Source organism: Anopheles cruzii, chromosome 2, assembly GCF_943734635.1.
Source record: "Anopheles cruzii chromosome 2, idAnoCruzAS_RS32_06, whole genome shotgun sequence".
Lineage (NCBI taxonomy): Eukaryota > Metazoa > Arthropoda > Insecta > Diptera > Culicidae > Anopheles > Anopheles cruzii.
The window spans coordinates 35,785,618-35,812,798 of record NC_069144.1 but is presented as its reverse complement, the minus strand read 5'-3'; the positions used below and the strand labels follow the sequence as shown (position 1 = coordinate 35,812,798).

At 41.4% G+C, this 27,181-nt stretch overlaps 6 protein-coding genes across 9 annotated transcripts; 3 read left to right on the top strand and 3 right to left on the bottom strand.

Annotated features, from left to right (window-relative positions):
- Nucleotides 1-249: 249 nt before the first annotated feature.
- Nucleotides 250-4,257, bottom strand: LOC128278965 (activating transcription factor 7-interacting protein 1). Its single transcript, XM_053017687.1, has 3 exons — nt 1,697-4,257; nt 916-1,346; nt 250-852 (listed from the first exon to the last, which is right to left on the bottom strand). Exons 1-3 carry the CDS (start codon nt 4,255-4,257, stop codon nt 446-448), a joined length of 3,399 nt encoding a protein of 1,132 aa, XP_052873647.1. The 3' UTR covers nt 250-445.
- A 6,514-nt stretch (nt 4,258-10,771) lies between these two features.
- Nucleotides 10,772-11,643, top strand: LOC128267334 (transmembrane protein 223). The gene is made up of 2 exons (XM_053004144.1): nt 10,772-11,229; nt 11,295-11,643. The coding sequence occupies exons 1-2, from the start codon at nt 10,836-10,838 to the stop codon at nt 11,588-11,590; spliced, it is 690 nt and encodes a 229-aa protein (XP_052860104.1). The 5' UTR covers nt 10,772-10,835; the 3' UTR covers nt 11,591-11,643.
- Nucleotides 11,642-12,002, bottom strand: LOC128267335 (H/ACA ribonucleoprotein complex subunit 3). 2 transcript variants are annotated; one of them, XM_053004145.1, is made up of 2 exons: nt 11,876-12,002; nt 11,642-11,817 (listed from the first exon to the last, which is right to left on the bottom strand). In XM_053004145.1, exons 1-2 carry the CDS (start codon nt 11,927-11,929, stop codon nt 11,677-11,679), a joined length of 195 nt encoding a protein of 64 aa, XP_052860105.1. In that variant the 5' UTR covers nt 11,930-12,002; the 3' UTR covers nt 11,642-11,676. The 2 variants fall into 2 exon arrangements, with proteins under 2 accessions (XP_052860105.1, XP_052860107.1); XM_053004147.1 differs by having other exon boundaries at nt 11,642-11,814; nt 11,876-12,001.
- Nucleotides 12,003-12,333: 331 nt separating this feature from the next.
- On the bottom strand, nt 12,334-16,903 carry LOC128277507 (transmembrane protein 170B). 2 transcript variants are annotated; one of them, XM_053015975.1, is made up of 2 exons: nt 16,072-16,903; nt 12,334-14,806 (listed from the first exon to the last, which is right to left on the bottom strand). In XM_053015975.1, exon 2 carries the CDS (start codon nt 14,183-14,185, stop codon nt 13,787-13,789), a length of 399 nt encoding a protein of 132 aa, XP_052871935.1. In that variant the 5' UTR covers nt 14,186-14,806; nt 16,072-16,903; the 3' UTR covers nt 12,334-13,786. The 2 variants fall into 2 exon arrangements, with proteins under 2 accessions (XP_052871935.1, XP_052871934.1); XM_053015974.1 differs by having other exon boundaries at nt 14,199-14,806.
- A 416-nt stretch (nt 16,904-17,319) lies between these two features.
- LOC128267451 (craniofacial development protein 1) lies at nt 17,320-18,662 on the top strand. The gene is made up of 2 exons (XM_053004282.1): nt 17,320-17,464; nt 17,525-18,662. The coding sequence occupies exon 2, from the start codon at nt 17,538-17,540 to the stop codon at nt 18,360-18,362; it is 825 nt and encodes a 274-aa protein (XP_052860242.1). The 5' UTR covers nt 17,320-17,464; nt 17,525-17,537; the 3' UTR covers nt 18,363-18,662.
- A 2,502-nt stretch (nt 18,663-21,164) lies between these two features.
- Nucleotides 21,165-24,084, top strand: LOC128277886 (cysteine dioxygenase type 1). 2 transcript variants are annotated; one of them, XM_053016487.1, is made up of 4 exons: nt 21,165-21,372; nt 22,392-22,763; nt 23,201-23,675; nt 23,737-24,084. In XM_053016487.1, exons 2-4 carry the CDS (start codon nt 22,477-22,479, stop codon nt 23,746-23,748), a joined length of 774 nt encoding a protein of 257 aa, XP_052872447.1. In that variant the 5' UTR covers nt 21,165-21,372; nt 22,392-22,476; the 3' UTR covers nt 23,749-24,084. The 2 variants fall into 2 exon arrangements, with proteins under 2 accessions (XP_052872447.1, XP_052872449.1); XM_053016489.1 differs by having other exon boundaries at nt 22,372-22,763.
- Nucleotides 24,085-27,181: the final 3,097 nt, after the last annotated feature.

Here is a 27,181-nt window from a genome sequence, read left to right as displayed (position 1 = left end):
ATATGTTGAAATTGTTAGTATCGTTATCGTTGGCACACTTGTGGAGCAACAGGCAACAGAGTAGCTAGGATACAGATATCACCACTGTTGCACATGCCTCAATGAGGCTCATGCTTGACAACAGGAAGAAAGAAATTGACATTCTACATGTAAAAGAGGTAAACTATGTAAACCGTTATCTTCAATCAAGGAACGTATTTATTTCTCATTATTTCATACAAAATGTGATGTCCTTATGGTTAACGTAAACATACAATGTTAGATTAAAGTTTCTATGAATTAGACTACAGTTGCTGTATGCTACTGAAGGGAACAAGCACTGTCGAAATGCATTGCTCTCGCCACATGTCTCTCCAGAAACCAAATCTGTGGTGGAGTGTAGAAGCGATCTGTGGTAAAATGTGGCTTGATACCATTGTAGCGCAAAGTGTCGGAGTAAAAGCGTTTAATTCTGGCGATCACTCCAGGTACGCGGTTCACTGAATTGTCCTACACGTTTATGTACGTCGATCGCGCGTACCGCGAAATGGTAACGCTGCCCTTCCTGGAAGTGTGTTAACGTCACGGCCATCGGCAGATTGAGTGCATCAACGTTACCAACGTGGCGCCATGATTCCGGTGTTGGCGTTTCGGACGTTTCCTGGTATGCGTAGATTTGGTACGTTTCGATGTTAGCATTAAGGGATGTGAGGTCGTCCATTCCCCAAGAAATAACAATGCCGCTTTCGATGTTTATAATTCGTATCGCTGGCTGTGGTGGCGGTAGCCCCCACGCTGGATTGGGTGTTTGTGTCTCAGCCGCCGATAGTGGCACCGGTAACGGTGGCGGATGTCTCGATAATGGACGTCTTCCTAAAAATCAGTTACAGTTTATATTAGTATCATAATGCACAGCCCTCTGCACCGGCCACCTACCGCTAACTACTAATGGTACAACTTTTGCAACCATTGTCGTTTTGGCACTTGTTGTAGTTGGTTTTTGGCTCAAACTCGAACGTATCTGACCGTTTAGTACATGCTTTTCGCTTCCCTGTGATCGTTGCTGGTTTGCTTGCTCAGATACTCGTGTCAGCTGACCATTGGTGCTCGAAGTGACGACGTTGGGCGACGATCGCGTCGTAACATTCGCATGCATCCGGAGTGTTGGTCTGGCAGTAGTGCTGGTCGACTTTCGTGGAATATCGTCTTCGTCCGTCAAATCGATCAGAGAAGAGTTGGTAGGTCGTGCTGTAGTCGATGATGGTCCTGACTCTCGTCGAGTACTGCCCGGTACCGGTCTGGGGATGTGTACCGAGTCAGCTGACGTACTTTTACGCACCGCATTGCCCGTTGGCTGGTCAGTTTTACTAGAAAATGAAAGAATATTGTAAATTAGTTTATTTTTAAAGAAGAGTCCAAAGCGACCGAATGCACTAGTGACCATTAATTTTATCGAGTTCCGTCTCACGAACTAGCCTTAACATTGGAGTTCAAAATAGCACCCAGAGATGAGTTTTACCCTGAGGCTAAGGGCCGTGGAACACTGAGTATGTGGTTCTTTTTCATTTAGACGATACAAGTTGGTTGTTAGTCACATAAATCATTTCTATTGTTTAAGTAATTCGTATAAACCATTTAATAAGGGCTACACTGTTATGTTAATAATTCACATTCAAATGACCGTAATTTATCATAGCACAAAAAAAAGTTTAATTACCCTGTGTTAAGTGTCTGCAGCTGTCGTTGTGCTTGTTGGCTCTTGATTTGCTGCTGTACCATGTACTCCTGCTGTTCACGAGCATGTCTTTGGTGCTGTGCCTGTTGCTGGGCGGACATTGGAGCCCTCATTGGGGTGAATTTGTGACAGGACTTTCGATTTCCGCCATGGTTGCTGTTCGATGCGTTCCTAGCTACATTGTTGCCGTTCATTACACTGCTATTGCTGGATGATGTTGAGGATTCGGTGGTTTTCGGATTGGGTGTGTTTGTAGAACGACGGTCGCAACTCGCAGGAGCCAGCGCTGTTTGTTTGTTGGTTGCACCATTCGAAAGCAATGCACCGTTGGAACTAACCATAGAATTTCGTGCTACGGTCACCGATTGTGGCGGTCGCGCGGTGTTAGTACCGGAATGCTTGTTCACGTTAGCGACGGTTTGATGAGCGGCTGTCAAGGGTTTTGCTGCATTTGTTTGTGGTGTCTGTGAACCACAGTTCGCGGTCGTTGAAGACACGTTCTTGGCACTATTCGGCAAGCACTCTTTCGGACCCATTATTGGTGAAGTGCTCCCTGCTACGGAGTGCAACGGATGGTCTTCCACTTCATTGTAGGAGATTCTCGGCAAATATATCTGAAGTCCGACGTTCCGCGTTATCTTAAGTGGCAGTACCTGACGGCTCGAGCGTTTGTCCAATTCGCTCAACACTCGAGTTTGTATCATCGTAATATCGCTCAACCTCTTGGACAAATCTGTAATTCGTTGCCGGTACGCGGTCAACATTGCATCCTGCTTCGCAAGCAGCTGGCGCATCTCGGCCATCTCTTCCCGGTTTACGATCGCCTCGGTAATCTTCTGCATGATTAGTACCTCAAGATCAGATTGAGTCATGGTTGTCAAAGGTCGTGCGAATCTTCTTAGAAAATCCATTCGTAACACAGTCGGTTCCGTTCGTTTTTTAGTTTTATCGTCTTCGTTTTTCGTGTCTGGGTTGACGCCAGGAAGACTCTTCTCCTCGTCGCTCAATGTGCCACATTCAGCCATCTTCGCTCTCTTTGCAGAAGATATATTGTCGGTATTTCCGACCCCGCTTGTGTGTACATCTCGCTTGCCACTGTCCTCCAATTTCTTGGTATCGTTTACTGCTTCCGTTGCTCTAGGGTTCGAAATATCTTCTTCATCATCATCATCAATCACCAACACTTCCAGGGCCGCTGATTTTTTGGGTAACATTTCTGCCGAACTAAGTGCAGAACTGCTTCTATTTGCCTCGACTGTTTTGTCGGCTTCGATCTCGCTTAGTAATGAACCTCTACGTTTGATTTGGCCATTCGTACTTATCGATTCGCATGAATTAGCCACAAATGCGACACCCGAGGTATGCTCTCGATCGTTACTTGTTTCTTGTACACTCTCTGATAACACAATAGCTAGATCGTCACCAGTCGAGATCACTTCCGAAGGTTTCTGCTTTTTTCTCGGTGGTTCGTCGATATCATCAGAAGTGCTAACGATTGGCACTTGGTGTTCGTCGCTTTGTGTAGCCTGAGCCTCATCAACAGCTAAACCGTCCTTCTTGTTCGCGTCGAATGCTCGTTTTGCAAGATCGTCCGTTACATCTTCCTCTGTCTCCCGCAATAAGCGCTTCTCGTGTAACGCAGTAGGAACAGTACTTCCATCCTTTTTTTGTGACGCAATTCCATCGGCGTCTTCATCGGGGATTTTTACTTCCCCACAATTTGCATCGGCCGTTTCAGTTACACCTGATACATTGTCTATTTTTTCAGGTAATCGTTTGGAGCCAGCTGCTTCACCTGCTTCGGTAGCCATTTCTGTTTGTTGAGCGATCTCCGTTTGCTCTACGGAAGGACGAACCTCAACGCTGCGATCGACTGCTTTTTGTTTGTTTTCTGCTGCAATCTTTGAAGAATCTTTGTCCACTTCGTCGCTAAATTTTATCATATCACTGCGCTCTGCGTGAACGGTGGTCTCCGTTATCGCAGCACTAGAGCGCTCACCCAACAGTGAGTTAAAAAGTTCTTCGGCCGTCGTATTAACGTTAGTTGCTCGTGCCACACTTTTTTTCCCATCATTTCTGACAGGGCTCAATTGGTTCGCTGGACCCTTGTTTACACCACGATTGCAGGTAAAAGACCCCTCCGGACTAGATGATTCGGTCAGGTCGATATTATCATTTTCTGCCTGTTCAAGCTTTTCAGCAGCACCAACATCACCTTCTTCGCTGGAGCGTTCCTTCGCCTGTTTATCATCTTGCTTCGTATCTCCCACGTTTTTTTCAGAAACAGCCTCGGGAGTGGCATCTAGGAGAGCTATTCCAGTAATATCGGCATCAGCATTTTCAGCACCTTTACGTTTGCTGTTAGTTGAATCAGTTGGAACTTCCTGTTCGTCGCCTTCACTGTCGCTGATTATCAACGACAGGAGCTCGTCATTTTCCTGGATTATAAGCTCAGACGATTGATCTCCATTTCCCTGGTTCGCTGGTCCACTGGTTGTAGGAGTCTCTTCATCAACAGTTGATGAAGCGCTTTGGTCCTCCATAATTTAGAGTGTGTAATATCTGCAATGGTATGAAATAATAGATGTTATTGCTGGTTGAGCTTAAGCAGGAACTGCACATATAGCACAAAAAACGTGCAGTTCTCTTATAATCTATTATGTTAGAATGGTCATAACTAACGCTGAAAACCTTCTCATAAGAAAATTGGGAGATATCTTTCACATCCTAAGCAATCAAACCGAATTGAAATGCTTGTAAAACATTGCCCTAATTATACGAGACGCAACACACACTACCACACCATTTTGACAGTTCGTCGTTCTCTAGGTTACCAAGATGCAAAAAAACGTTGCGGCATTGTCATGGTATGCGTGCAACTGGACGATGCGGTTGTAGTAGTAAAACCATCCTCTCTAGCTCCGAAAGTCTCTCTGTCCCATGGATATACACACATCTGAAGACTGGAAAACGGAACTAAAATCAACCTTTTCTCATGAGCCTTCGTTACGCACTCCCGAAACAACCCAATACTCTACAGCCAAATGAGATTCTTTCTAAACAAAACTGAATTAAACACAAAATAGCGCTGGAACAAACAAGATATTTACGTTAGCCCGTAATGGGCAACTGAACAAAAACGAACAAAAACATAACCCTAAAATTCGGCCCCCAACTCTAAAGTCGGCAATAGAAACAACTGAACACAAATAATAACTTGAAACGATGTCGTTACTCGCAGAAAATTGAGAAAAAACGACCAAAATACGCCACTTTATAACGCATCACGAGCACGAGACCTTACCCAGCTAAAACCGTTCCACTGTTCCAACTTTTAACCACAAATGCACAAATGCAAATTCCAACTTTTAACCACAAATGCGCCAACACTTCCGAAGAACCGTTAGGTCAACCGTGCAAAGCCGAACGAAGCACGAAGTTTGACAGCTGGATAGATATAAAAATGGTTGTTTGGTTGTTTGAGTGTCTGTACCGGATTTTCTCCAAAACTTCTGAACTAATCCGCTTAAAATTTTACACAGCGTAGTTTTTTGAAATGGGATTGTGAATAGGAAAGCTTGACCCTCCCACATCTCCGGGGAGGAGGGACTCCCATACAAACGTAACATAAAATTCAGCATAATTCGGGTTGTTTTCGAGCATGGATTCTGCATGCGGGAGTTTTGGGGAAGGGGAAATGTTCTGGTGAATGTTTGAAACCCCTCTCCACTTTACAAAGGAGGGCTCCCATACAAAATTTGGGTAAATTTCAGCAAAACTCGGATAGTTTTCAAGCCGAATTGAGCTGCTGCAAGTTTTGACATGTATTCAACGGGAAGCGGGAAAGGAAGCCGATCGGATACCTCACCAAGAAGTCCTCTGAAACGCCTCCCAATCGAGGAATAAAGCCCGGTTCAGGTAAAAAAAATCTGAAGCGTCGAGCATTAATTTCGGACCAATTTCCATACATGTGTGCGTGTGCTGATGGTGCACACATGTCTATCCACCATCAGCACACGCACACATGGAATTGGTATGGATTGGTATGGAAATTAGTCCGACGCTTCAGATTTTTTTTATCTGTAACGATGCATCGTTACGTGTGGACCGGCCCTTAACCCTTAACGACGTCGGCGTTCGGCGATGACGTCGTTGACGGTGTGAAGTGTCCCATACAATCCCATACAAGACAACGCGTTTGGACGTTCCGAAATTTGCTTTCCAAAATTTCCGCTTGCGGTGTGTTTGATGAAATGAGGCGCAGCGACGCGTGCCGGGAACAGCTAGTTAGCTTATAAAACTCCGCTATACTCATAAACTGAATTTCATATGACAAAATACCAATACAAACATTTGCATTGAACGTTCAAAAGTTTAAATAAAATCCTAGGTATTTTTGAAAAAAGTTTCAAATCGCTATTCTTGTCTATTATTACAATACGTATATATTATTACATTATAAGTACATAAATGAAATAAGTCTAATATCGATAGACAACATACTTTACGGCACGGTGAACTAGATCTCAAAATCTGTTCGACGAAGGTGAATTCAGCGCACAATTGCCCAAATTTCTCATCCTGTAACAACATGTTCATCATAGGGAGTCAGCGTACATTTACACATACTAACGCAGCATGTTTCTAACGGCCGCAATGGTATTGTACGATCGACTGTTTCTTGCCTGCTTGTTACAAACCAATCGCGCTCTTTAGACAAAAGTGTGCGTGAAATATAACCTATCGAAATGAAGAGCCTATCGTACAAAGAGCGCATTTTCTAAACTTTCCCTTTATAATATAACGTATCATTAAATGTTATGTACATGAAATGGCCGACATGATAAAACGAGCGGCGCCTAACTTACGTTTCGTTATACGTATAAGAAGTTCACTAAGAAGGAAGAATTTCCCATAAGATACCACAACAATACCAAAAAACCGAATAATTAGAAGAGTATATTAGAGAAGGTAAACAAAATGTGTAATCCGATATGTAAGAATGACGATATGACGCAAAAAACCCAATGGAGGAACTTACCACAACTAATTTTCGTGGCACACAACTCATACGTTCGAGGCACTGCACGAACAGCACTGAATTCACGTCTGAACAACGAAGCAGTTCGTGTACGAATGCTCCACCACCGTTATTCCGCTTTTGGTGAACACCCGAAGACGCCATAAAGTTCGATAATTTAATAAATTCCGATCAGCAAAGCTAGGTTATAGATGACCGACAAAAACTCTACTATTACAAAAGTTCCACGGTATACTAACTGTACTTAAGTAACTGTACAAAGTTTGCATACGTTGAATAAACGGCATTCAACTTCAACAAATATCAATTCGCAATCAACAAATGCATCGGCATATGAATTTTATTGAAATTTGCGCGATGAACTGCTTTATATTACTTAACACTTAACAAAACTTCTCACAAGATTGGAGAATTCAGAGTCTTAAGAATTCTCTCCCAGAGCCAATGCCTACCTGCGCTCACGCACACTAGCACAGACACATACTTCTACATTTTTATTACGAGTGTGCGTGAAGTTGTGTAGGAAATTCAAATGAAGAGTATAGCACAAAGGGGCTTTTTAAGAAATGTTGCTATTCAAAATATAAGGTATAATTTAAAATGTTTTCAGCCAAGACAGTTGTCACTCGCTCCACCGCAATGTTGCCTTAGAAACCCAGCTGGGTTCGTTAAGAACACATTAAATACTTAAACAACACAACGACAACCACAATTGGACAATTGGTGTGTTGTATCGTCACACATTGCCATACATTTATGTTCATGATGGAGAGAACAATTGTTTATGATTTTAATGATTTTTTAACGAACTTAGTGACAACGCCTACTCATCAAATGGTCTTCCTAAAACAAATGATGCGGCGGTACGGAGGGACAACTCATGATTGAACAAGCACGGACTAATTTCCGCAAAGGGGCTAAATTTTGTCTAAACAGCGTTCTATATATATAGTTTTAGATCAGAAAAAAACAAAGCAAAATGGGAGGCAGCAACCACAAAAGAAGTATAAAACGGAACGAACGAAAAGAAAAGTATACAAAAAACAATAGGACCCACAAGAACCTAATGTAGGCACTTATCACAAGTAATTTACTTACATGTTCGTGATTACGAACCACAAAGAGCACTATATTTATAGCTGAAAACCTAAAATTTTGCAATGGAATTAGCGTTCATCATACGAATGCCATTCCTTGTTCCATTCCCGCAATTTGACCGTTCAATTAGTTTAGTTCTTGTTCAACTACGACAACATTTTAGACTCTAAACACTGTGAAAGTATTCACTTTAAATGATCACATGAGTTATCTGGACGATCGGCAAATCAGATTATTTTCAAGAGTATGGATGACCAACATATATCCTCCTAGTACAATAGTTTCATAGACCATAGTATATTTAAAATCGGCTAATGTTGAATAAATGCCATTCAACTTCAATCAATATCGATTACCAATTAGGAATTGCATCGGCTTATATATGTTATTTAAATTCGCCTCATGAACAACTATGCTTTATATTACTCAATTTAACAAAACTTCTCATTCTCTAAAACAAGATTGGAGAATTGAGTCTTCTCTCCCAGAGCCAATGCCAACCTGCGCTCACGCATACTAGCACAGACAAAGCCGTAAAGGTTTTGTACGGTGGACTGCATTTTTATTATGAATCCATGCTTACACTCTTTGAATAAAAGTGTGCGTGAAGTCGTATAAGAAATCGAAACGAAGAGCCGTAAACGCATTTGCTAATACTTCCTTTCATAATATAAGGAGTCATTATTTACGGCCGACATGATAGAACGAACCTGACCTAATTTCCGAAAAGGCCCAACTTTTATCTCAACAATGTTATATGTATAAACCAGAACTAAGAAGTAAAAAGGGTTAGTTCGATATGACGCAAAAAAAACAATGGAGGCACAACTAATTTGCTGGTGAGACGAAAGAAGCTTCAAGCTCAAAGTATCTATAATAAAGATAATAACAACAACAATTAATTTACTCACATGTTCGAGACTTATGAACTACGAAACGAACAGCACTGAATTCACGTCTGAACAACGAAGCAGTTCGTGTACGAATGCTCCACCAATTTTATTCCGCTTTTGATGAACACCCGAAGACGCCATAAAGTTCGATAATTCAATAAATTCCGATCAGCAAAGCGAGAGTATGACCGACATAAACTGTACTATTACAAAATTTTCATAGTATGCCAACTGTACTTAAGTATATTTAAAATTGGCAAATGTTGAATTAATGGCATAAAATTTCAGTAAATATCAATTTGCAGTTTAAAAAAGCATCGGGTTATATATGTTAACTCACTGTAAACAAATTTATAAAGTAAGTAAAGTACAAAGTACTCTCTCTCTCTAAAGTAAAGTAAGTACTGTGGCCCCGCTTCTCTCTCTCATAGCCAGTATGAACATGTTCTCACGCATACTAACGCAGAGTGTTTCTATTCAGAGTGAGAGAGCGGATTTTACGGTCGGCTGCCATATTGTTTTTACATGCGGTACTACACTTACACTTTCTTAACACAAAAGTGTGTGTGAAGTATCAACAGTCGAACAACATACAAGTAATATAAGGTACCATTTATATTATTTCAGGCGGCCCCACGTAATATAACAAGCACGGCCCAGCTTCCGAACTTGCCTAATCTATATTTTTATAACGTTACCAAGTGGCGTTTCACTAGAACTAACAAATTAAGTAAAAAAATAGAAACTTGACCATAATATATAAGTCAACAAACGAAAACAATAAATCAAAGCAATGGTTTAGACAAGAGAAAGAAAATGTACAAATCGACAAGTCTGGAACAAGTATTCAAAGAACTAAAACAACCAGTGAACAAATGTTTAATAAATGATTTACTTACATTTTGTAGACTACAGAGCACAGAGAGCACAGAATTCACGTCTGAATAACAAAGATTTCACACACGAATTGGCGTTCATCACAGGAAATTGTTCGAACGATCTGCCTTGGATAATCGCCGAAGCCAGCACGAAGTTTGACAGTTCATGCACTATCGCAACTTTTTGGACTCTATACTTCTCTGAAAAAATATTTCTTCCTTGACCGGTCAAACACGTTATCGTCATTGTAAAAAGAAGCGATCTACCTAATCTTGAAATAAGACAAACTTAACTATTTAAGAATTACGCTCGGGACTAAATTGATACCTAAGATATGCATTGAACTAGGGAGAAGGAGCATTTCATTCGAACATCTGCGATCTGTAATTTTGGTCTCGGAGTGTGTAACAACAAAGAGAAGAGATCTGAAGGTCCAATTAAATCAAAAGACTGACGAGAATAGATATAAAAATTATATGAAAATTAGAATATGAGTGACAAGTTGTTTGTACGAGGGCTGATCAAAAAGTTTTGCGAAATTGGGAAGCCACAGTCAACATTTCGATTGCGGCCGCTCTCCTAATTCCTTTTTTCGCACAAAATTTCATAAAGATTCCTTGCCATCCATATTTTGGAAGAAGCAATCATCGCCGATGAGCGTGCACAGTAAAACAGCTGTCGAAAATTGACCGATTACTCAAAATGGCCGAAGTTTTCACAATAAGTCACTAACATGTCAACCAAACGCCACAAAAAAAACGAAAATCGGATAGCCCGCGGAAATTCCAATTTCGCAAAACTTTTTGATCACGCGGAAAACAATGTTGTGGTTCAAACACTTAAGGTCTCTGCACACTGAATGCGAAACTTAAGGAGCAGAACGTAACTTAAGAGGAACGCATAAAAACACGTTGTCTTGTGTGGAAATTTATGGAGCAACTTCACGAGCGTCGAGGTTGACAAAAATCACAACTCTACACGAACACGAACCGTAAATCCGAGCGTAAAAATGTCAAATCGTATGTGAATCCTGTTGCAAAGTATCGGATAGATGAATTATGACCGTTTCCAATTTCATCTCGAAACAACTGTGCCGAACGCTAGCAGTTTCGCGAGAGTTTCACACTCCCTAAAAAACGTAAACAAATCTGCTTCAAACGGGCAATGCTGTTAGGTAATAAAGTAGTAAAGGTAAAATTACGCATCCAAGATGCTTGTTGGATTATTAACAAAATTCAGCAATAACTGCTGCAGAACATCTTCAGTGATGCACAGTTTGTGTTGGCGGTTTGTTCCTGCCAAAAAGCCGGGATCTTTCCGGAACCTTTCATCACAGATTGCTCCCCGTGTGTACGATGTGAACACTAAAGTGCCAAAGGATATAATGCTGTTTAAGTACGAAAATCCTCGTTTCTTTAAAATGCTTAACATTTTTGCAGTATCCCAGTTTTTGTTCTGGGGTTATTTGTGTCACTTTTCCTACACTACACTCCGGGATGCACCGGTAAAGAAAGAGGAGGCCGTCGATTTACCGTGGTACCAAAAGATTAATCTTGGCGAAAACAAGTACCGCAACAGCATAGCCATAATGTGTTTCTGCATAGGTAAGAGAAGCTAGTAACATAGTTACGTTATTTATACAGTTTCATATGATTCAATTTCATTTAAGGATACGGAGTATTGTTTGCATCGTGGATGTTCACCTTACGGTCTGTGCGCTATTTGGTGCTACGAAAAGGTGGGGATTTGGTCAGCGTTGTAACTTATGCTCCATTTGGTACAAATCGAATTATGGATGTTCCATTAAAATACGTCTCCGCCCAAGAATCCCGAGAAGCGGCCCGTGTGACTGTGCCGATAAAAATAAAAAACCGGGCACTCTTTTACGTACTCGATATGCGCGGTGAGTTTATGAACACCAAACTCTACGACTATACCGTGGGAATGGCCCGAAAACTGAAATGATCTTACGGTTGCAAGTGAGGTTAATAAATCTGAGCTATACGACTCTTTGGTTTTATCTCAAACTTTATTAAGTAACTATTCAATTATTAGTAAATAGGTTCGGGCTTTTGAGTTAACAATAGTCCGAATCGTTTCTTGATGATAATACGATGCCGAGAGAACTTGTCCTCCGGTGAAAATCGCGCCGGGTGTGCCGATTGTGTTGGTGTACCGGCAGAGTTATGCTTCTGCGAAAAAATAATAAGGTTAAGATGATGTTTCGGTGGTATGCAAATAGCAATTTACCTTCAGTGTGTAAAGGCGTTCGCCCTGCTCATTGCTATCGTACATAAGGTACATTGTTGAACCTTGCTAATGAATATTTTCTAAATCAAAAATTGGTTTACGTTCTCGTCCACAGCACGTTGTTTATTCCTTTGACATTTCTGGTTAAGCCAAGACAAACACATGCAAAGGTGAGAGGTTGTTCAAGGTTGTTAAATGCGCAAACGGTATGTGTCATGCAATATATTTTCGAGATGGTTTAAATTTACCGGTAATTGTAGCATTACGAAATAATTGTAACTCAACATAAATTTGTCTGGTAAATCGTTCGCATTCTTTGGGTGTAATGTTTCTTTGGTCAATTCTGTTTTATATTATCAGTTACTTTCTTTATGTCATCACCGTTTAATGGAGCGAATACCTTGGAACTTCTTTATTGTTCTTGAATTGATTCAGTTTATTTTCATACTTGCTCTCTTGCTCCCACTAGTGATGTGACTGTTTACCACAAAAGCTAAGAAATTCCTTCCTCCAGGTTTGCGAAATCAAAATGAATTCAAATCAAACGAAACGAAACACTATATGCATTGTATCGGGCACTTTTACCTATCGGGATAGTAGATGGAACGTGGAACCAACAAAGAACTTTAAAAAAAGTTCAACTACGTTCAACTGTACTGAAAAGGATCCCAAAATCCAAATATACCACATCGCAAACACGATACTGCAATGTGTTCTACATTCTAGGAAAAGACTTTTTTTATGACAGCTACAATGATACTAATCAATTGCAATCAACTGCAACGTATCTTGTTTATTGGCTTCCAGTCTGGAAGAGTGTGATACGTAACTAAAATGGAAAATATTATGCTGTGTCCAATGATCACCCTTGTTTGCAGAACCCATGATCGTGCGCTCGATGATGGGGAGCAAATTAGGTGCCAACTTAAATATCGTCACCACTACAGCACTACACGGGTTTTGTAGAGCATCTTCGCATATGATTTTGTGAATTATATATAACTAGCGTGGTTTACTTAAGATATTGGGTCATCACTATTTGTCGATTCGTTTGCTTCCATTGGTTACTAGTTAATTGTGACTATTTTGTATGGATTCCTCTATCTGAAGCACTATAGCAAGCTTTCACGCACATACATTTTACACAAGCATTCACACACGCACACGCATTCTGACAAAAATCACAGGCATACATGTACATGGCGCCATTCGCGTGTTTTTCTTTATTTTTCCGCGGCAAAAATGGCCAATGATTATCGTTTTCTACAGAAAAACAATCACATGATTTCCCAAGCTTCGCTCACCAACATTTACAGGCAGCCTTTGCGAAATGTGGATTTTCCCCTTCGATTTATGCATTGATTATATTTTCTTACGCCGAAGACCGCCCTAAAATTATTCGCCTATTGATTTTTGGTGCCCGTCGCATCACGCTGCATACATCTTTCGAAGTGTGAATTTTAGAATTTTCTCTAAGGGTTATGATCGAAATTGCTCGTTTTCCTTGAAATAAACCGCGCCCTTTCCTGTACGGCTGAACAGCTGGTCGTCGGCGAGAAACGATTTGCGTAAAGGATTTTGTAAGTGATGATGCTGTGATGTGTATCGTTTTCCGTCGCCCTGTGCACATGGTTTTCAATAACAGAAAGCAATGGAATTTATGTCCAAAAACCATCAACAGGCCCTTTTCATCCCGCTCTCACACGCCGCTTTTATCACAATCATCCCCTACGACAGGCTGTTCAACAAAATACCAGTCTTTAAAAGGATTCCTTGCATTATACTCTCCTTCTCTGTAAACATATCCCTTGCCACGCCGTACATACATGTTGACAGGCAGCTAGTGTTTCTGTGAGAACAATGATGTTCAAGTGCCTTCGCAGGCAAGTTTTGAAAACCGGAACAGTGTGCTTATAGCGTCGCCAGGATTCGCGTAAATCCAAAGCTTGCAGACACAATCGTCTGGCCGACGCCCCAAACCATTGCCGCGATCGGTGACATCTGAAAGTTAGAAGCACGATGTACGAAGGCAATGACGGTACTGCTAACAACGCCCCCCGTTGCCGGCGACAGGACGCCCATCACGAAGATGAATATGGAAAAGAAACGGCCAAATTTGTGTTTGCGAAGCGTCACGAACGCTATCACCGCGGCGCACGTGTGCACGAAGATGGACGAAAACAGACCCCATAGAAAGATGTGATACCACATCTCGACGAAGGTGCGCAACGAGGAGGTTCCCACTCCTCGCAAACCAATCACATTTGCGATCGTGTCCAGCTCCGAGATACCGTCCTTGCTGTACATCATTATCGCTCAGGCTACCTATCCGGACGTCTGCTAATGTATGTCCCTTATTTAAGCTAAGGTTGAACCTTTGACTAGTACTACCCAATAAAGTATGTTATACTAGTGGTTGGTGCTGGTGTGCGAGAGGATTAGAGGAAAACCGTTTGAAACACGAACTTGCGACACGTTCCTAGACCGCCGCGTTGTCGGTCGCAGAACTGTGGGGTTTCGTTGATAAGAAGCGCGACGATCGGACTTACTGCGCTCGAGACGCAATAAAGGCGCTCCTCTCCAGCCGTTTTCTATTTCTTGTGTAGTACTATTGTCGGATGGTCTAGACCTGTTCTTCAACACAACCGGAATTGACGTTTGGTACGCTAACGCTATGGACGACCACGACGACGACGACGACGATACACTATTAGCCGATCCCAACGTTAAAGGACGATCGCATACGCAGGACGCCACGCTTAAGGGGAACGGAACGGTGGCTACGGCTGCTAGTGGATCGCTGCTAGGTCCTGATAGTGACGATAATAGTAGTGCGACCGGGGCAAAGGGCACGGCGACAACAGCAGCGGAAGATGAAGGTCGCAACAGAGAGTGCGATACCAACGCACCACTGTGCACCATTGTGCGGTTCTGTGAAATAAAACAAAAACGATCATATAGATGAATAAGAATTTTTATAAACTGGTAATTATGAAAAGATTACTTGAATAATACTAGCTGATGTTCATGTTTCAACTGACGCAAACCAATTTGAATCTAAAGCACAGTTCGAAATACACTTACAGCACTCTTCAATTTCAGTTTGATCATTTTTATCACTGATAATTCATGTAACTTTTTTAGAAGCATGTTTATTTAAAAACATTTTTTAAGTGAAATTAATCTAATGTACATGGTTTCTGTTTCCATCTTTCGTGGTGAGCGAGGCGTATAACATCCTGGGTTGTTCAATAAGTTGTGAGCTTTAATAAGAAAAACAAAATTTCATGCTTTGAAATACATTTTATTCTTCAGCATGGTCTCCCTGAACATCGATACCCTTGTTCCACCGAGATTCCAATTTGTGAATTCCATCCCTGAAGTGAGAAACTGGAAGGACTGCGAAATACACTTCCACAGTTGTTCTGACCTCATCATTTGATGGAAAACGCTGCCCCGCCAACAACAATCCATTCGCATCTTTAAAAAACTGATGCTAACACCTTTTTTGGGGGGTTTCTTTACACGAACTCATTTAGGAGCCGAAAAACCAGGTTCACACCACTCCTCAAGCTCTTGTTTTAATTCAGGATCATGCTGCTAGAACCCAAGTCTTATCCATAGTGATGATTCAATGCGGAAAAACCACTTTATCCTTTTGAAATCCATTTTACCATCCATTATCCATTTCACAATACGATATCCTGTATTTTTACAACAAATTCAGGTGTTGCTACTGTTTTTGGACGTCCTTGACGTGGATCGTCTTCAAGGCTTGTACGACGACCTTTAAATTCAGCAACCCATCTTTTTACTGTAATCCGGCGAAGCCTCTTTACATTACATACTTTCAACATTCGTTCAAAAATTTTATTTTACTTTAAAAAAAAATCAATCACTGCACGAAACTTGATTTTTCCCATTGTAAAAAATACTATGATACGTCGATAGTAAATGGCTTGTAAACACAGAATAAAATTAAGATTGAAATGAAACTTCACGTACGTTCATATGAAGAGTGTACCAACCTAACATTAGGTTAGCAGCTGCGCCCACTGTTTTTGAAGCTCAAAACTTATTGAACAGCCTGGTGTTGTTTGTAAAAGCGGTAAATTCGCAGTTCGTAGAAACAGTGTTGGTAATAATATCAATTGAGTATTTAGTAAGTTGCATGTTTTAACGCATTATGTGAATACCTTTGTATCAGTATGTACAACTGCTACAGGTCCTGCCACTGCAGTCATCCGTAGGTTTCTCCATTTATTGACACCGAATATGACTAAGATCCTTCGATAGCTAGTACAGCTTTGTTGATTAGGTGGCAACCGCGGACGATGATGATAGCCGTTTTTCAACTTTCAAGAGTTTTTTCCCCACTAAAGGTTCTCAGTACCATGGTTCAAATTAGTTAACAATAGACACTATTATCACTGTAACTTGTGGAATTCTTTCCGTGGTTTTGCGCAGTAATGAAATGGCCGCAGCGCACCCTTGGCGATTATTTTACCTTTTCATCACCAAAAACAATGGAATGTTTGTGGGTTGTGGAACAAATCGCACGTTGTACGCTCCGCTCTGGCTTGTTTTTCTATTCGATCGCCTACTGCCATGCGATTTGGATTGAAACCATTCCCCTTTCAATTGCGTTAGATGAAACCGCCCGTTTCGCTACCAATGGCCTTGCTTGGATCCTGCGTTCCAACGAATAGTTGCACAGTAAACGTTGATAATTATAGCTTGATATTTTGACACGGCGTCGATTCCTTTAAAACATCACGACGATTGCAATCTTTGCTTTGCACACACTAAAGACTAAACAATAAAAACGAATTGCAAACAGCACCGGAAAGCTCGATAAGCTTACGACGAACAAGGATCGCTAAACAATTACTTTTCGCACACGGCCCCTCGTTTTATTCGGGATGTTTCTTTCGACCAATGGGACTTTGAGTTTTACGATACCGATACGAGTTTTGTTTGCTACGAGTCCTTTGTCCACGTACTTTGGTGAGATTGCAACAAGCAGGTGAAATATGAGCTATTTCACAAAAGACACAAAAAGTTTTGTTGAGACGAAGACGAAACAACTAAAATCAAGGTTTGCGTTTCTGTCATTTCGACAGCGTTGAAATGACAACAGACTTGACAAGTCCGACAAGGTTCGGAGATGTTCGGTTCGGTTCGGGAGTTTTTCAACATTCTGCAGCAAAATTAGGGGTGAAATATATTGTATGTGTTTTCGACTCCACAGAAAAGCTCTTTATCTAAATGCTAATGCTAAATGAAATCTTTTTATAAAGTTTTGTTTATTTATCCGTTGTTGGCTTACCGTGTTGCCGCTGCAAGAAACTGGCTCCGACAATAGACGAGATAAAACTCCGACAAATTATCTTTTGACACTTCCAGAACTGCGGCAAAGTTTTTGATGAATTCTGATGAGCAAAAACGGTGCGTAAATTGATTGATCTCTTGGCGTTACATTTTGCTTAAACAAGTAAAGCAGAGGGTGAAACACACGTCGATTTGCTATGTAAATGAACGTTAAAAGTAAAGTGATATTTCTACGCATTTACTTATCGGAAAGGCGAGGTATTCCTTCATTTGGCGGAAGCAAAGGTTTCGATTTGTTTACGGAGTGGTTCGTTTCAGGACAACAGGAACAATGAATCACGAAGAGTATCCCAGTGATAGTGACGCAAGCGACGAGGACTTCCGCCCCGACATCGTGGAATCGGATTCTGATAGTATATTGGACGAGGAAGACAAAGATCCTCCGTTGGGCGAATCAACAGGAGACACGAAAGGTTGCAAGCGCAAGCGGAAGCTGCCCACAGATGGTGTTAAGAAAAAATGTAAAGCATCGAAAGTGAATCCTCTGGAAGCTGTGCGGGAGGATGTCGAGGACAGCAAAGAACTTGATGAGGAAGAAGAAAAACGACGAACTGATGCACTATGGGCAGATTTTCTTGGTGGCAGCAGTAGTAACGCAAAAGAAACTAAAGCAACCGACGCCGTTGGTGCATCCAAGAGCGCTACTAGCAAAAGCCAAACTGTGGCAGCGAAGAACGCAGAATCAGCTGCATTCTGCAAAAAAACGGCTGACAACAAGAGTCCAACCGTTGAACAGATTTTCGAGTTTGCTGGAGAACGAGTAGAAGTACCTCACGAGGAAAGCCGTGCCCAGGAAAAAGATTCAGCAAGCTCTATATCTCCTCCACCTAAAACAACGAAAGGATTACCCCTGCGCGGTACCGGGCTTGCCTCAGTATTAAACGTGATTGGCAAGAAAAACAAATTAAGTACTTTGGAGAAAACTAAACTGGACTGGAATCGATTCAAGCGCCACGAAGGAATCGATGAAGAGCTGCAGACTCATAATAAGGGAAAGGATGGGTTTCTTGAGAGGCGTGATTTCCTGGAGCGGACAGATGTACGACAGTTTGAAATCGAAAAATCATTTCGGCAAACCAAACGAAGTAACAGATAATGCTCCGCGGTTTCGATTCCAATCCACAGAAATGTTGGCAAAGGTTTTCTTGCCACCGAAAAATACTGTATTACAGAAAAGTCTTTTCTTTCCGTAATATCTCGCCTACTATGGTAATTAAATATGAAAGAATGGTTAATCATCAATTATCTTGAAGCAGTATATGCTCATGTATAAGATAAATAAATATGTAAAACATAACCGAAGTGTGCACAACAACAACAATCAACGCAAACAATGCTGCATTAACCATTCGAATATTGTATGAATATCATTGAGCGTATAAAGAAAATCATTCATCACAAGAGAACAAAAATAAATCAAGTTCAATGTCGTCAAAATCCGTTTTTATTATTTTTATTCTTTTGTAGCAAGTTCTCTTTGCAGGCCAAGTCTACTGGGCGTTTGCAGCTGGATAAGACAAAAGAAGAAGAATTATTACTTAAACTAGAACACAGTATTTATTCAAATAAACAAAAACTTGCAATGTTGATATGTTAAAAGAAATCTTATATGTTTTTTTTTATTTTTGTGTTGTGTCTTGTACACGTATTTATGCACTCCTTTTTGATTCCTTTGTTTATTCAAGAAACCATAGCGTTTAAATTGTGTTCGTAGCGCCTCAACCATCAAAACGGCTGAACCGATCGTGTTAATTTAAAAACCGCTCACCTTGAAACTCCATCATGCTTCGGAGATTAATGTTTCTAGGTTTATTTCGGATGGGTTCATTGGATATGTTATTAATTAATTAATTAATAAGTTAATTGTTGCTTAAACTTCTTTGCGCAGCTGATCAATAATCTACCCCTGTACGGAAGACAAGCAATGGATTTGGATGGATATTTTCAAATTGTGACGTACATTTTAGCTATTTGCCTTCATTGAAGACGAATAATACAAATAGCAGCCCAATATATCTTCCCCGCAATTTAATCCGTCTGAAGATTGTCCAGTAGCAGCATAGTTCGATTGTTCTCCTTGAATGTTCCATCCATTGGATCTATAGTCATTTTATTAAACCCAATTTAACCGATTTCGTGAATACATAAAAGTCTCGAACTTCAATGGAAGGTGGTTTTCGCAACTAGTTCACGTCGTTTTATAGTTTTTCGCTGATCTTTTTTTGGTTTTGGATTATATCAGCATAATAAACAATAAACATAACAAACAATAAAGGGAAAGTGCGTAGCGTTAATCGTGCATCCTGAAATCTAGCGATATTGAGATGTACCTAATCCTTCGCTTAGTAAGTGGATCTTGTTTACATGTGCTGAGAATGTTCGGCTGAAGCTTGCGATAATGAAAAAAACAATGTACGTGGGCGATGATTGTTATTTCTACAAATTGATTGGACACTGTCTCGATGTTGATAACGTGGGCTGTTTTCAATTAGCGCCGAAAAACAAATGCGCCATCCACACCAGTTGGCACCAACGGGTACCGCGTTTTGTATCGTGGACGTATTGATCACCCAACATTGTTTGTGGTCGAAATATATGGCGAAATAGGTCAGCGCTTGGAGCTGTCTTCACAGTAAGCAACAGCGGAACAACAAGAGAACAAATCGCAAATAAGTGACTAAACACTGATAATCGTTCGATAAGCTTCGAAATTGGTTGATGAAGGTCGTGTGATTACAGATGATTCGCTAGCATAAACGCGGCGAGTTTTGTTCATGATAACATTTATGACTTACCTCTAAGCAGATTGATGTTTTAGCGTGTTTACCAAATTACATAAGCGTGGAAGCTACCCGTGGATTCGATGCCCGAGACCGGTGGACATGGTGATGGACCGGATTAACATTGTCTCTGGTGAAGGCCAAGACCGCCACCGCCCGGCGGATAAGAAGGATAATAAATTTTGATCACCTTTGTTTCATTACCATTTACTTATTTGTATCGGTTGATCTTTGCAACTAGCGACAATGGAATTGCGAAGTTATCAGTGCAACATTCGATGCATTTGAATGACAGTAGAAAGGTGCTCTTATCTTTGTTTTTAATCAAGGCATTGATAGGAAACAAATTGGCTCTACACACTTGCTAAAGAATTTAAAAAAATATATAAAAATTTATGAACCCATGTAGGATGCAGTTTTCAACGCAAGGTTTTCCCCCGAAAAACGTTTTGAGTGTTTTGGAATTTCTACTGCCAACACGAAACCGGTTCTCTTTGGGTCAGCAACGGCGAGCATAATTTTTTTCGACACTGCGTTTCATACAGGATTCCTTTGATTATGTTATCTACACGGGATACCCCATTTCGGAAGCGCTCTCTCGAGTTTTTCTTTCGAACCGTTTTCTTGCCCGTACTTACCGCCAAATGTGACTCACCGAACTGAGCTGCGCGCGTCTACAGACAACTAACCTGCCAGGTCTTGCACAAAGTTCGTGGATGGGCACCATCAGCAAAACGACTGAACGCGCCATGTGTGCGCGTGTGGTGTGGTCAAGCGATTCGCACCACTGGCCGTAGTTTTCTTTTGCGATTGATGACGTCGACTGCAGCCGACGGACGCCATTGGACGCAAACCTGGGGGTGCGTCCGCAGTCCTCGTGTGCGTAAGACTGCAACGTGCTTATGTATTGCCGTGGCGGGATAACCCAACGTGAACAGCGAACGTCCGCTGCAAGCCATCGTAGCCTTTGGTCGGGTCGCCAGCCACTGATAAGCGGGCACGGTATGCGAGAGGGAGTGTGTCGTGAAGGGAAGGAGCACACTTGTGGAAGTGTGTTGTTTAGTGCAAAAAAAGTTAAATTAACCAGCCCTACTGGCATGTGGTCCAGTCGCTGAACAAGTGTCGAGAAGAGACGATCGGATCTTAAAAACGCGTATCGATAGCGCCTCGCAGCGCAATCTTTGGTTACCCGTGAGGTAGTTTTTCTTCGACAACCATTAATAACAAACCTCATCGATTGAAGTAGCGCTTCAAGTGTCCGAACTAAAGTGGCTGCTACTTGTTCCTCTGATCCTTGTTGATTTGTGGATTTGACTATTACTAGAGGTAAGCCTGCTCAATTGTTGTTATTTCAAAGCGTACGATACAGTGTAGTGCTTAATCGTTGGTTAATAATTCCAATTAGGTTCCATGAGAAAGTCAACCGTGAAATTTGACCGCCATTTGCCTTTTTTTGCTCCGGTAGTATAAAATAAAAAGAGAAATTTCCTCTCTGATCATGCGGTGAATTTAATACTTCTTTCAAATTACCGTAATTTAACACATGTAGATTTTTTTTTCGTATGCGCAAAGTATGTCTTCAAAAAGAAAACAACAAAAAACTAACCGAAAAAAAGTATAAAGTTTATAACTTATGTAAACATTTTTTTGTCGAACAGTCATCCAGTTTTGATTGATTTGAATGGCGATTTTGACCTTACTACAAATTGTTATTGCTGGCTGATAATGATCCACTTGATGGTACTTGCTGATTAAAATGTAGAATGTAGTGCTGTACATGTTTCTGAAGTACGTACAGAAGGATTTGTGTTTGAACAAACAAGTGAACAATTTTGGATTGCGTTTTTCTGATGCAAAATATGTGTCTTTTGTGGATTGCGGTTCCAGCGCGTTTCTTTGTTGGGTTTTCGTTTTTTATGCACAGTTTGTTGTGGCATCCCTCGAACGAGCAACAGTGACCAACATGAAACGTTTAATGATCCTCGTTGCATGTTCGCTTGTAAACCTTGCGCGTCGCCGACTATCGGATGACGATGGCTTTTAAAAGGCTATTCAACTTGCCTAACATGGATGGAAACACCATGATAGACATACCCACTCTTCTTGTTTCACGCAGGCTTAAGTTAAACGACTCCGGGCGACCTACGACAACACGATCGGTGGTATTCAAACGACGCAGTTTCCACCACATTTATGAGATCACTTGTTAAAGGTGGCATTTGTATCCCTCTTCGAAGGCATGTTGTAGTTGCTACACCGTTCTGTTCAATACCCTCCACTATAATTAATCGATAAGAACGCACAATTATAGTCCGACCTTATTAGAGTGCTTTGCCGTTCCATAGAACACGTCGTCCCGTCTCAATCTGATCTGACCATCAAACTTCATTGGCCACGGTGCGTTATCAGCTTGGTCAACATAAAAATATAATGACGTCACTGGCCGTAGAGGAAAACAACAACAACAACATCCACGATCGCGACTCCAAGAATGAGGATGGAGAACGACGTTTGCGAGAGTTGACAAAAACCTTCACCGGGATCGAGAAGCCGTTAAAGAACGCGCGGAAGTGCGAAACGCTGACCGATCTTATGGAAGAGCTGCGCAAAACGTTTGAATCCGACCACGTTAACGTGCATTACGTAAATCATCTGATGCTGAGTTATGAATCGAATCCTGCCGAATGGCGCAAGTTCGCCAAATTCGACCGTTACCGGTAAGAGGAAAAAACATTGAATCGTTGAATCAGTAATGTTCGTTTTTTTTAATTAGATCATGTTATAGACAGCTTCGACAGCTATTTGCTCAGTATTCTAAGCTGTTAGTATTCCCAGTTTTTAATATTTATTCTAGAGAAACTACCATTATCAATTTATACAACCCATCTAACTTAACCCTTAACCCTCTGTAGTTTTGAAGTGAAAGTACAACGCACTCAAAAAATGGATATTTAACTTATCTTAGACTCGTTCTACCGACGGAATGATAATACTAATTGTGCTGTCTGGACTTGCGATTGATTTGTCCAAGACACGATGAGTATGCAAATTTTGCTACACCTGGAATTGTGTTTGTTACTGTTGTTGTGTTCGTACTTGCCATTATACCGTAAATATGTATGCAGTTCCTTTTCTCTGTCTCTCTCTGTAACAGTTACACAAGAAATCTGGTCGATGCTGGCAACGGGAAATACAATCTTATGATTCTGTGCTGGAATGAAGGGCACGCGTCAGCCATCCACGATCACGCCGATTCACACTGTTTTATGAAGATGCTGAAAGGTCAGTTGGTGGAAACGCGTTTCGCTTGGCCCAAGGATGCGTCGGTTAACGAGGATGCCAAAGCGGATATCGGAAACGGGCATACCAGCACGACTGAGGAAACGGAGTACAACGGGGATGAATTGGAGGAGCTGTCGAGAAGTACCCTCGAAACAAATGGCGTGTGTTACATTAACGACACTTTAGGACTTCATCGCGTGGAAAATCCTAGCCACACAGATGTGGCTGTATCTTTGCACTTGTATTGCCCTCCATTTGATGTGTGCTCCATCTTCAACAAGCAGGACGGAAAACGCACCAAGTGTAAAGTGACGTTTTGGAGCAAGTATGGCAAACGAAATCCCACCGTAAGTAGAACGAAATCCTTTTCCAATCGACTGCGGTATGTAACCTAATTTTACTTTGCAGGACGCCAACTGAAGGATGGCTACCGGGGGACCATATTTTGTATTGCATTCGTCGACTGATGCTGAGAAGTGATAATAGTGAAGAGCAATAAACATTTTGCGGTTATAAATCATTATGGTCCTCTGTCTGGAAGGTAGGATTTTTCTTTGAGTGAGTTGAGCGTGCATTTATTTTAGGTTACTAATTCGTTGTTTCAAAATATTATAAGACTACGCGATATTATAAACACAATCAAATTGAAATAGTTATCGTAGTTCAGTATATATGCATTTTGCTCAAACGTGCAGTTGTTTTGCTAGTGTCAAAAACACGCTACACATTGCTACTCAATAAAGATAAGATACTCTAAAAGTATAACGTTAAATGTTGTTTTATTGTTGCGTTGTAACTTCAGGAAATGTCCTAAAGCTGCAGAAGCTGCAGAAGCTGTTTACACAATCTAATGTAGCATATACTATGATCGTAATTTCTTGTAGTGCATAGTGAAATTCCCTAGATAAGGAATTTGCCACGCACGCACATTTTGGGTTGGCAAATAATCGCCGAGCCATATCGTCTTGTAGATTGTTTTTACCCTACCCTCGTGCTAAACAGGTCTAGATTCGTTTTGTTGAGATAACTCAATCCTTGCAGAGTGCGGGGGGCACACGAGCCAGTAATTGTTTAGTTGACAGACAAGATCGTTGCCAACTGAACTATGGCCACTTCATTTTATCAATCCAAATCTGAAGAGACAGAGACTGTTTGTTCGAAGATTTAATTTTTTATTACTACAAGATTATTGGTTACTTCTAATCGAAGAGTCAAACATCAGCTATCCTGCTTGCTCTTGAATCTCTCATGTTCTTGTTACGAAATGCATCTTGCATTTTTTGTACTAACAGCAGATCTGCTCCATTTAAGGCGCTGAAGTAATGAAAGACTCGAATTCGAAATATTTAACCTCATTGTACTCCTCCGTTCCGTGACTGTCGGCGTAATGATTACACAACTAGCCAGATAACACTTACATATGTTTGCTAAAAACATCACCGAACTTGTGATGAATATTTAGGGAGCACGTTGAATGTTTAAAATTTTGGCAGCACATCGCGCACATTTCCGCATCGTTGCATTTCGAAATTTCGAACATTGATGAATGTTTCAACTGAACGGCCAGTGAAACATTTCGCCATGGAATTTGTTGTTTGTTGGAATTTGTTGAAACATTTCACCAAGGAAGAATTGGAACATTTTTATTATTATTCTTATTTTTGTTTATTTATGTTTTAGAATTTATCAGTAACTAATAACTAATAAGTAAAGTATTAATATCGAATACGAATATCGAATTAAAATCAATTTCGATTTTCAACGGCCGATTTGTATTTTGAATAAGCGAGCGAACGAACGAACAGCGGCGAAGGCGAAGGCGAAGAGGCGAAACCGAGGCGAATGCAAAATAATTTTAACTTAATTATTACTTGTAATTCAAACACAAATTCATCATAAAACTGTTTTAATTCTCGCATCAAAACTCAATGGATCTTAAACTTGCAAATATAAACACAAATAATCTGTAAAAAAACAAAACAGCCCGAAATATTTCGCCCCGTCCACCGAAATTTGCTTTCCAAAATTTACTTCGGCTGTGTGTGGAGACTTCAATTGTGGCTCTCCGCTCTCCGTTTCGTGTTCGGGATTTTCGTAGGTTGACTCGGCTTTTTTCGGAATTTTCGTAAGTTGACTCGGGTGTCAGATTCGTCATCAAAGTTAGGTTTGCAGGTTCAAAGTTAGGTTCCAAAATCGGCTAATTCATAAAAACAACTTCATAAAAATTTTGACGTTTCGTTCGGTCCAAAAACGTCGATAGATAAAGTTCGAACCCTTTCCTCGTGCTGTGAAAACAGCACACACACGAAGCGCGAGAAGTGCACACGTAGGAGGTTTCAAAATGGCGATCGGATTTGGAAAGTATTGAGCCGAATCGCCGTGTGTAGTGGTCGGTGTGTGTGTGTGTGTGTGTGAGGAAGGCAAACGCCCAGACGAGGAACGCACACAGAAAGAAACGATCGTTCTGGTGTGAAGATCGAACTGTCACACAAAATGCGAGGGTCGAGAAGAAGTGATCGACCGTGCTTCGTGTGAAGTGATATTTGCGTTGAATACTTTTGTGCGCTCCGCAGTGCCACGTAGCAGCATTGTGAAATTGAAGCAAATTCCTCCGTAAACGGCCGTAAAAGATCTTCCGTTGCGTATGTCAACAATCGTCGATCTTATACACGATTATCTGCCGAGTTCAGTTGCGCCCTAAATCCTACCTACGAGGCTCTGTGTGTGAATCGATTGCGTGTGCTCCGTTCTATATCGGGTAGATTGGTTTGTGCGTGCGTTCGACAGGTGACCCAGTCAAAATATCTTCACCTCGCGCTGTGCTTATGTGTGTGCGTGAACCTCGCGTAGCATCCAAACAGGAATAACAAGTTCGTGGCGTAAACTATTCCCTGAAACGCGCCGCTTCCACAGGAACAGGTTGAGTAACGTTTGTTGCCAGCCAAATTACGTCAACAGGTCATTTCGGTCTTTGGTCAAACTGGTCATTTCGATCATTTGATTTTGTACTCGAAAAATGGTGCTGACGACGACGACGATCCCCCTGCTGTCTTCCGCTCCATGAAGTCCACATTCTTGGAATCGCAACGAAGACTCGCGGCGAAGGCGATAATGTAATTTCAAAACTCTGCACGGTAAGTGCCACCCAGCCGGGGCCGGGTCTGGGATCTGTAAGCTAAACTTTCTCCATCATTGTGAGGACCTTACGATTGCCGCGTGCAAGGTGCATAGTGCGAACAGGTTAAGAGCGTCAACGAGCAAGAAAGGCGCCAACGGCTACACTGCAAGCAATGCACCGCAAATCGTGACTGCAGTCGTGGCCCGGAATGTGCACGCGAAACGGATTACCGCGCTTATTATCGCCGCAGTTCCGTAGACGGTGTCCTCGTGGGTGTATTAAAGTTACTGATAAGCAATTAGCAAGGCAATGTTGTGCCTGAGCTAAACGCCCCACTTTACGTTTGTTACTCGCGAACGGATACGATTTTGTTGGTAGTTATCTCTGGGGTTATTTATTGAGTTCCTTTTAGTAAATTTTCCACCAGACTTGAAATTGTTTGTGAATGTCCTCTTGGTACATTTAGGATTCGTGGTAGAATGTGGAAAAGGGCCCGCTGTCGAAATTGGTCCCCTCTAATTATTCACAAAATACGCCACACAGCTGATGCGCCGGTCCGTCGTCCGTTCGCGAAGTGCCACCGTAATAATAGATGTCTTGGCGGCTCTTGGCGAAGTGAATGGCTTTTTCGGCGCAAAAAGTGGCCAAAATCACGTCATCTTTTTATAACTCGTCGGTTATCCTTTTCTTTTTCCCCTTTCCTTTCCGGCAGAGAAACTCATTAAAGGCCAACGG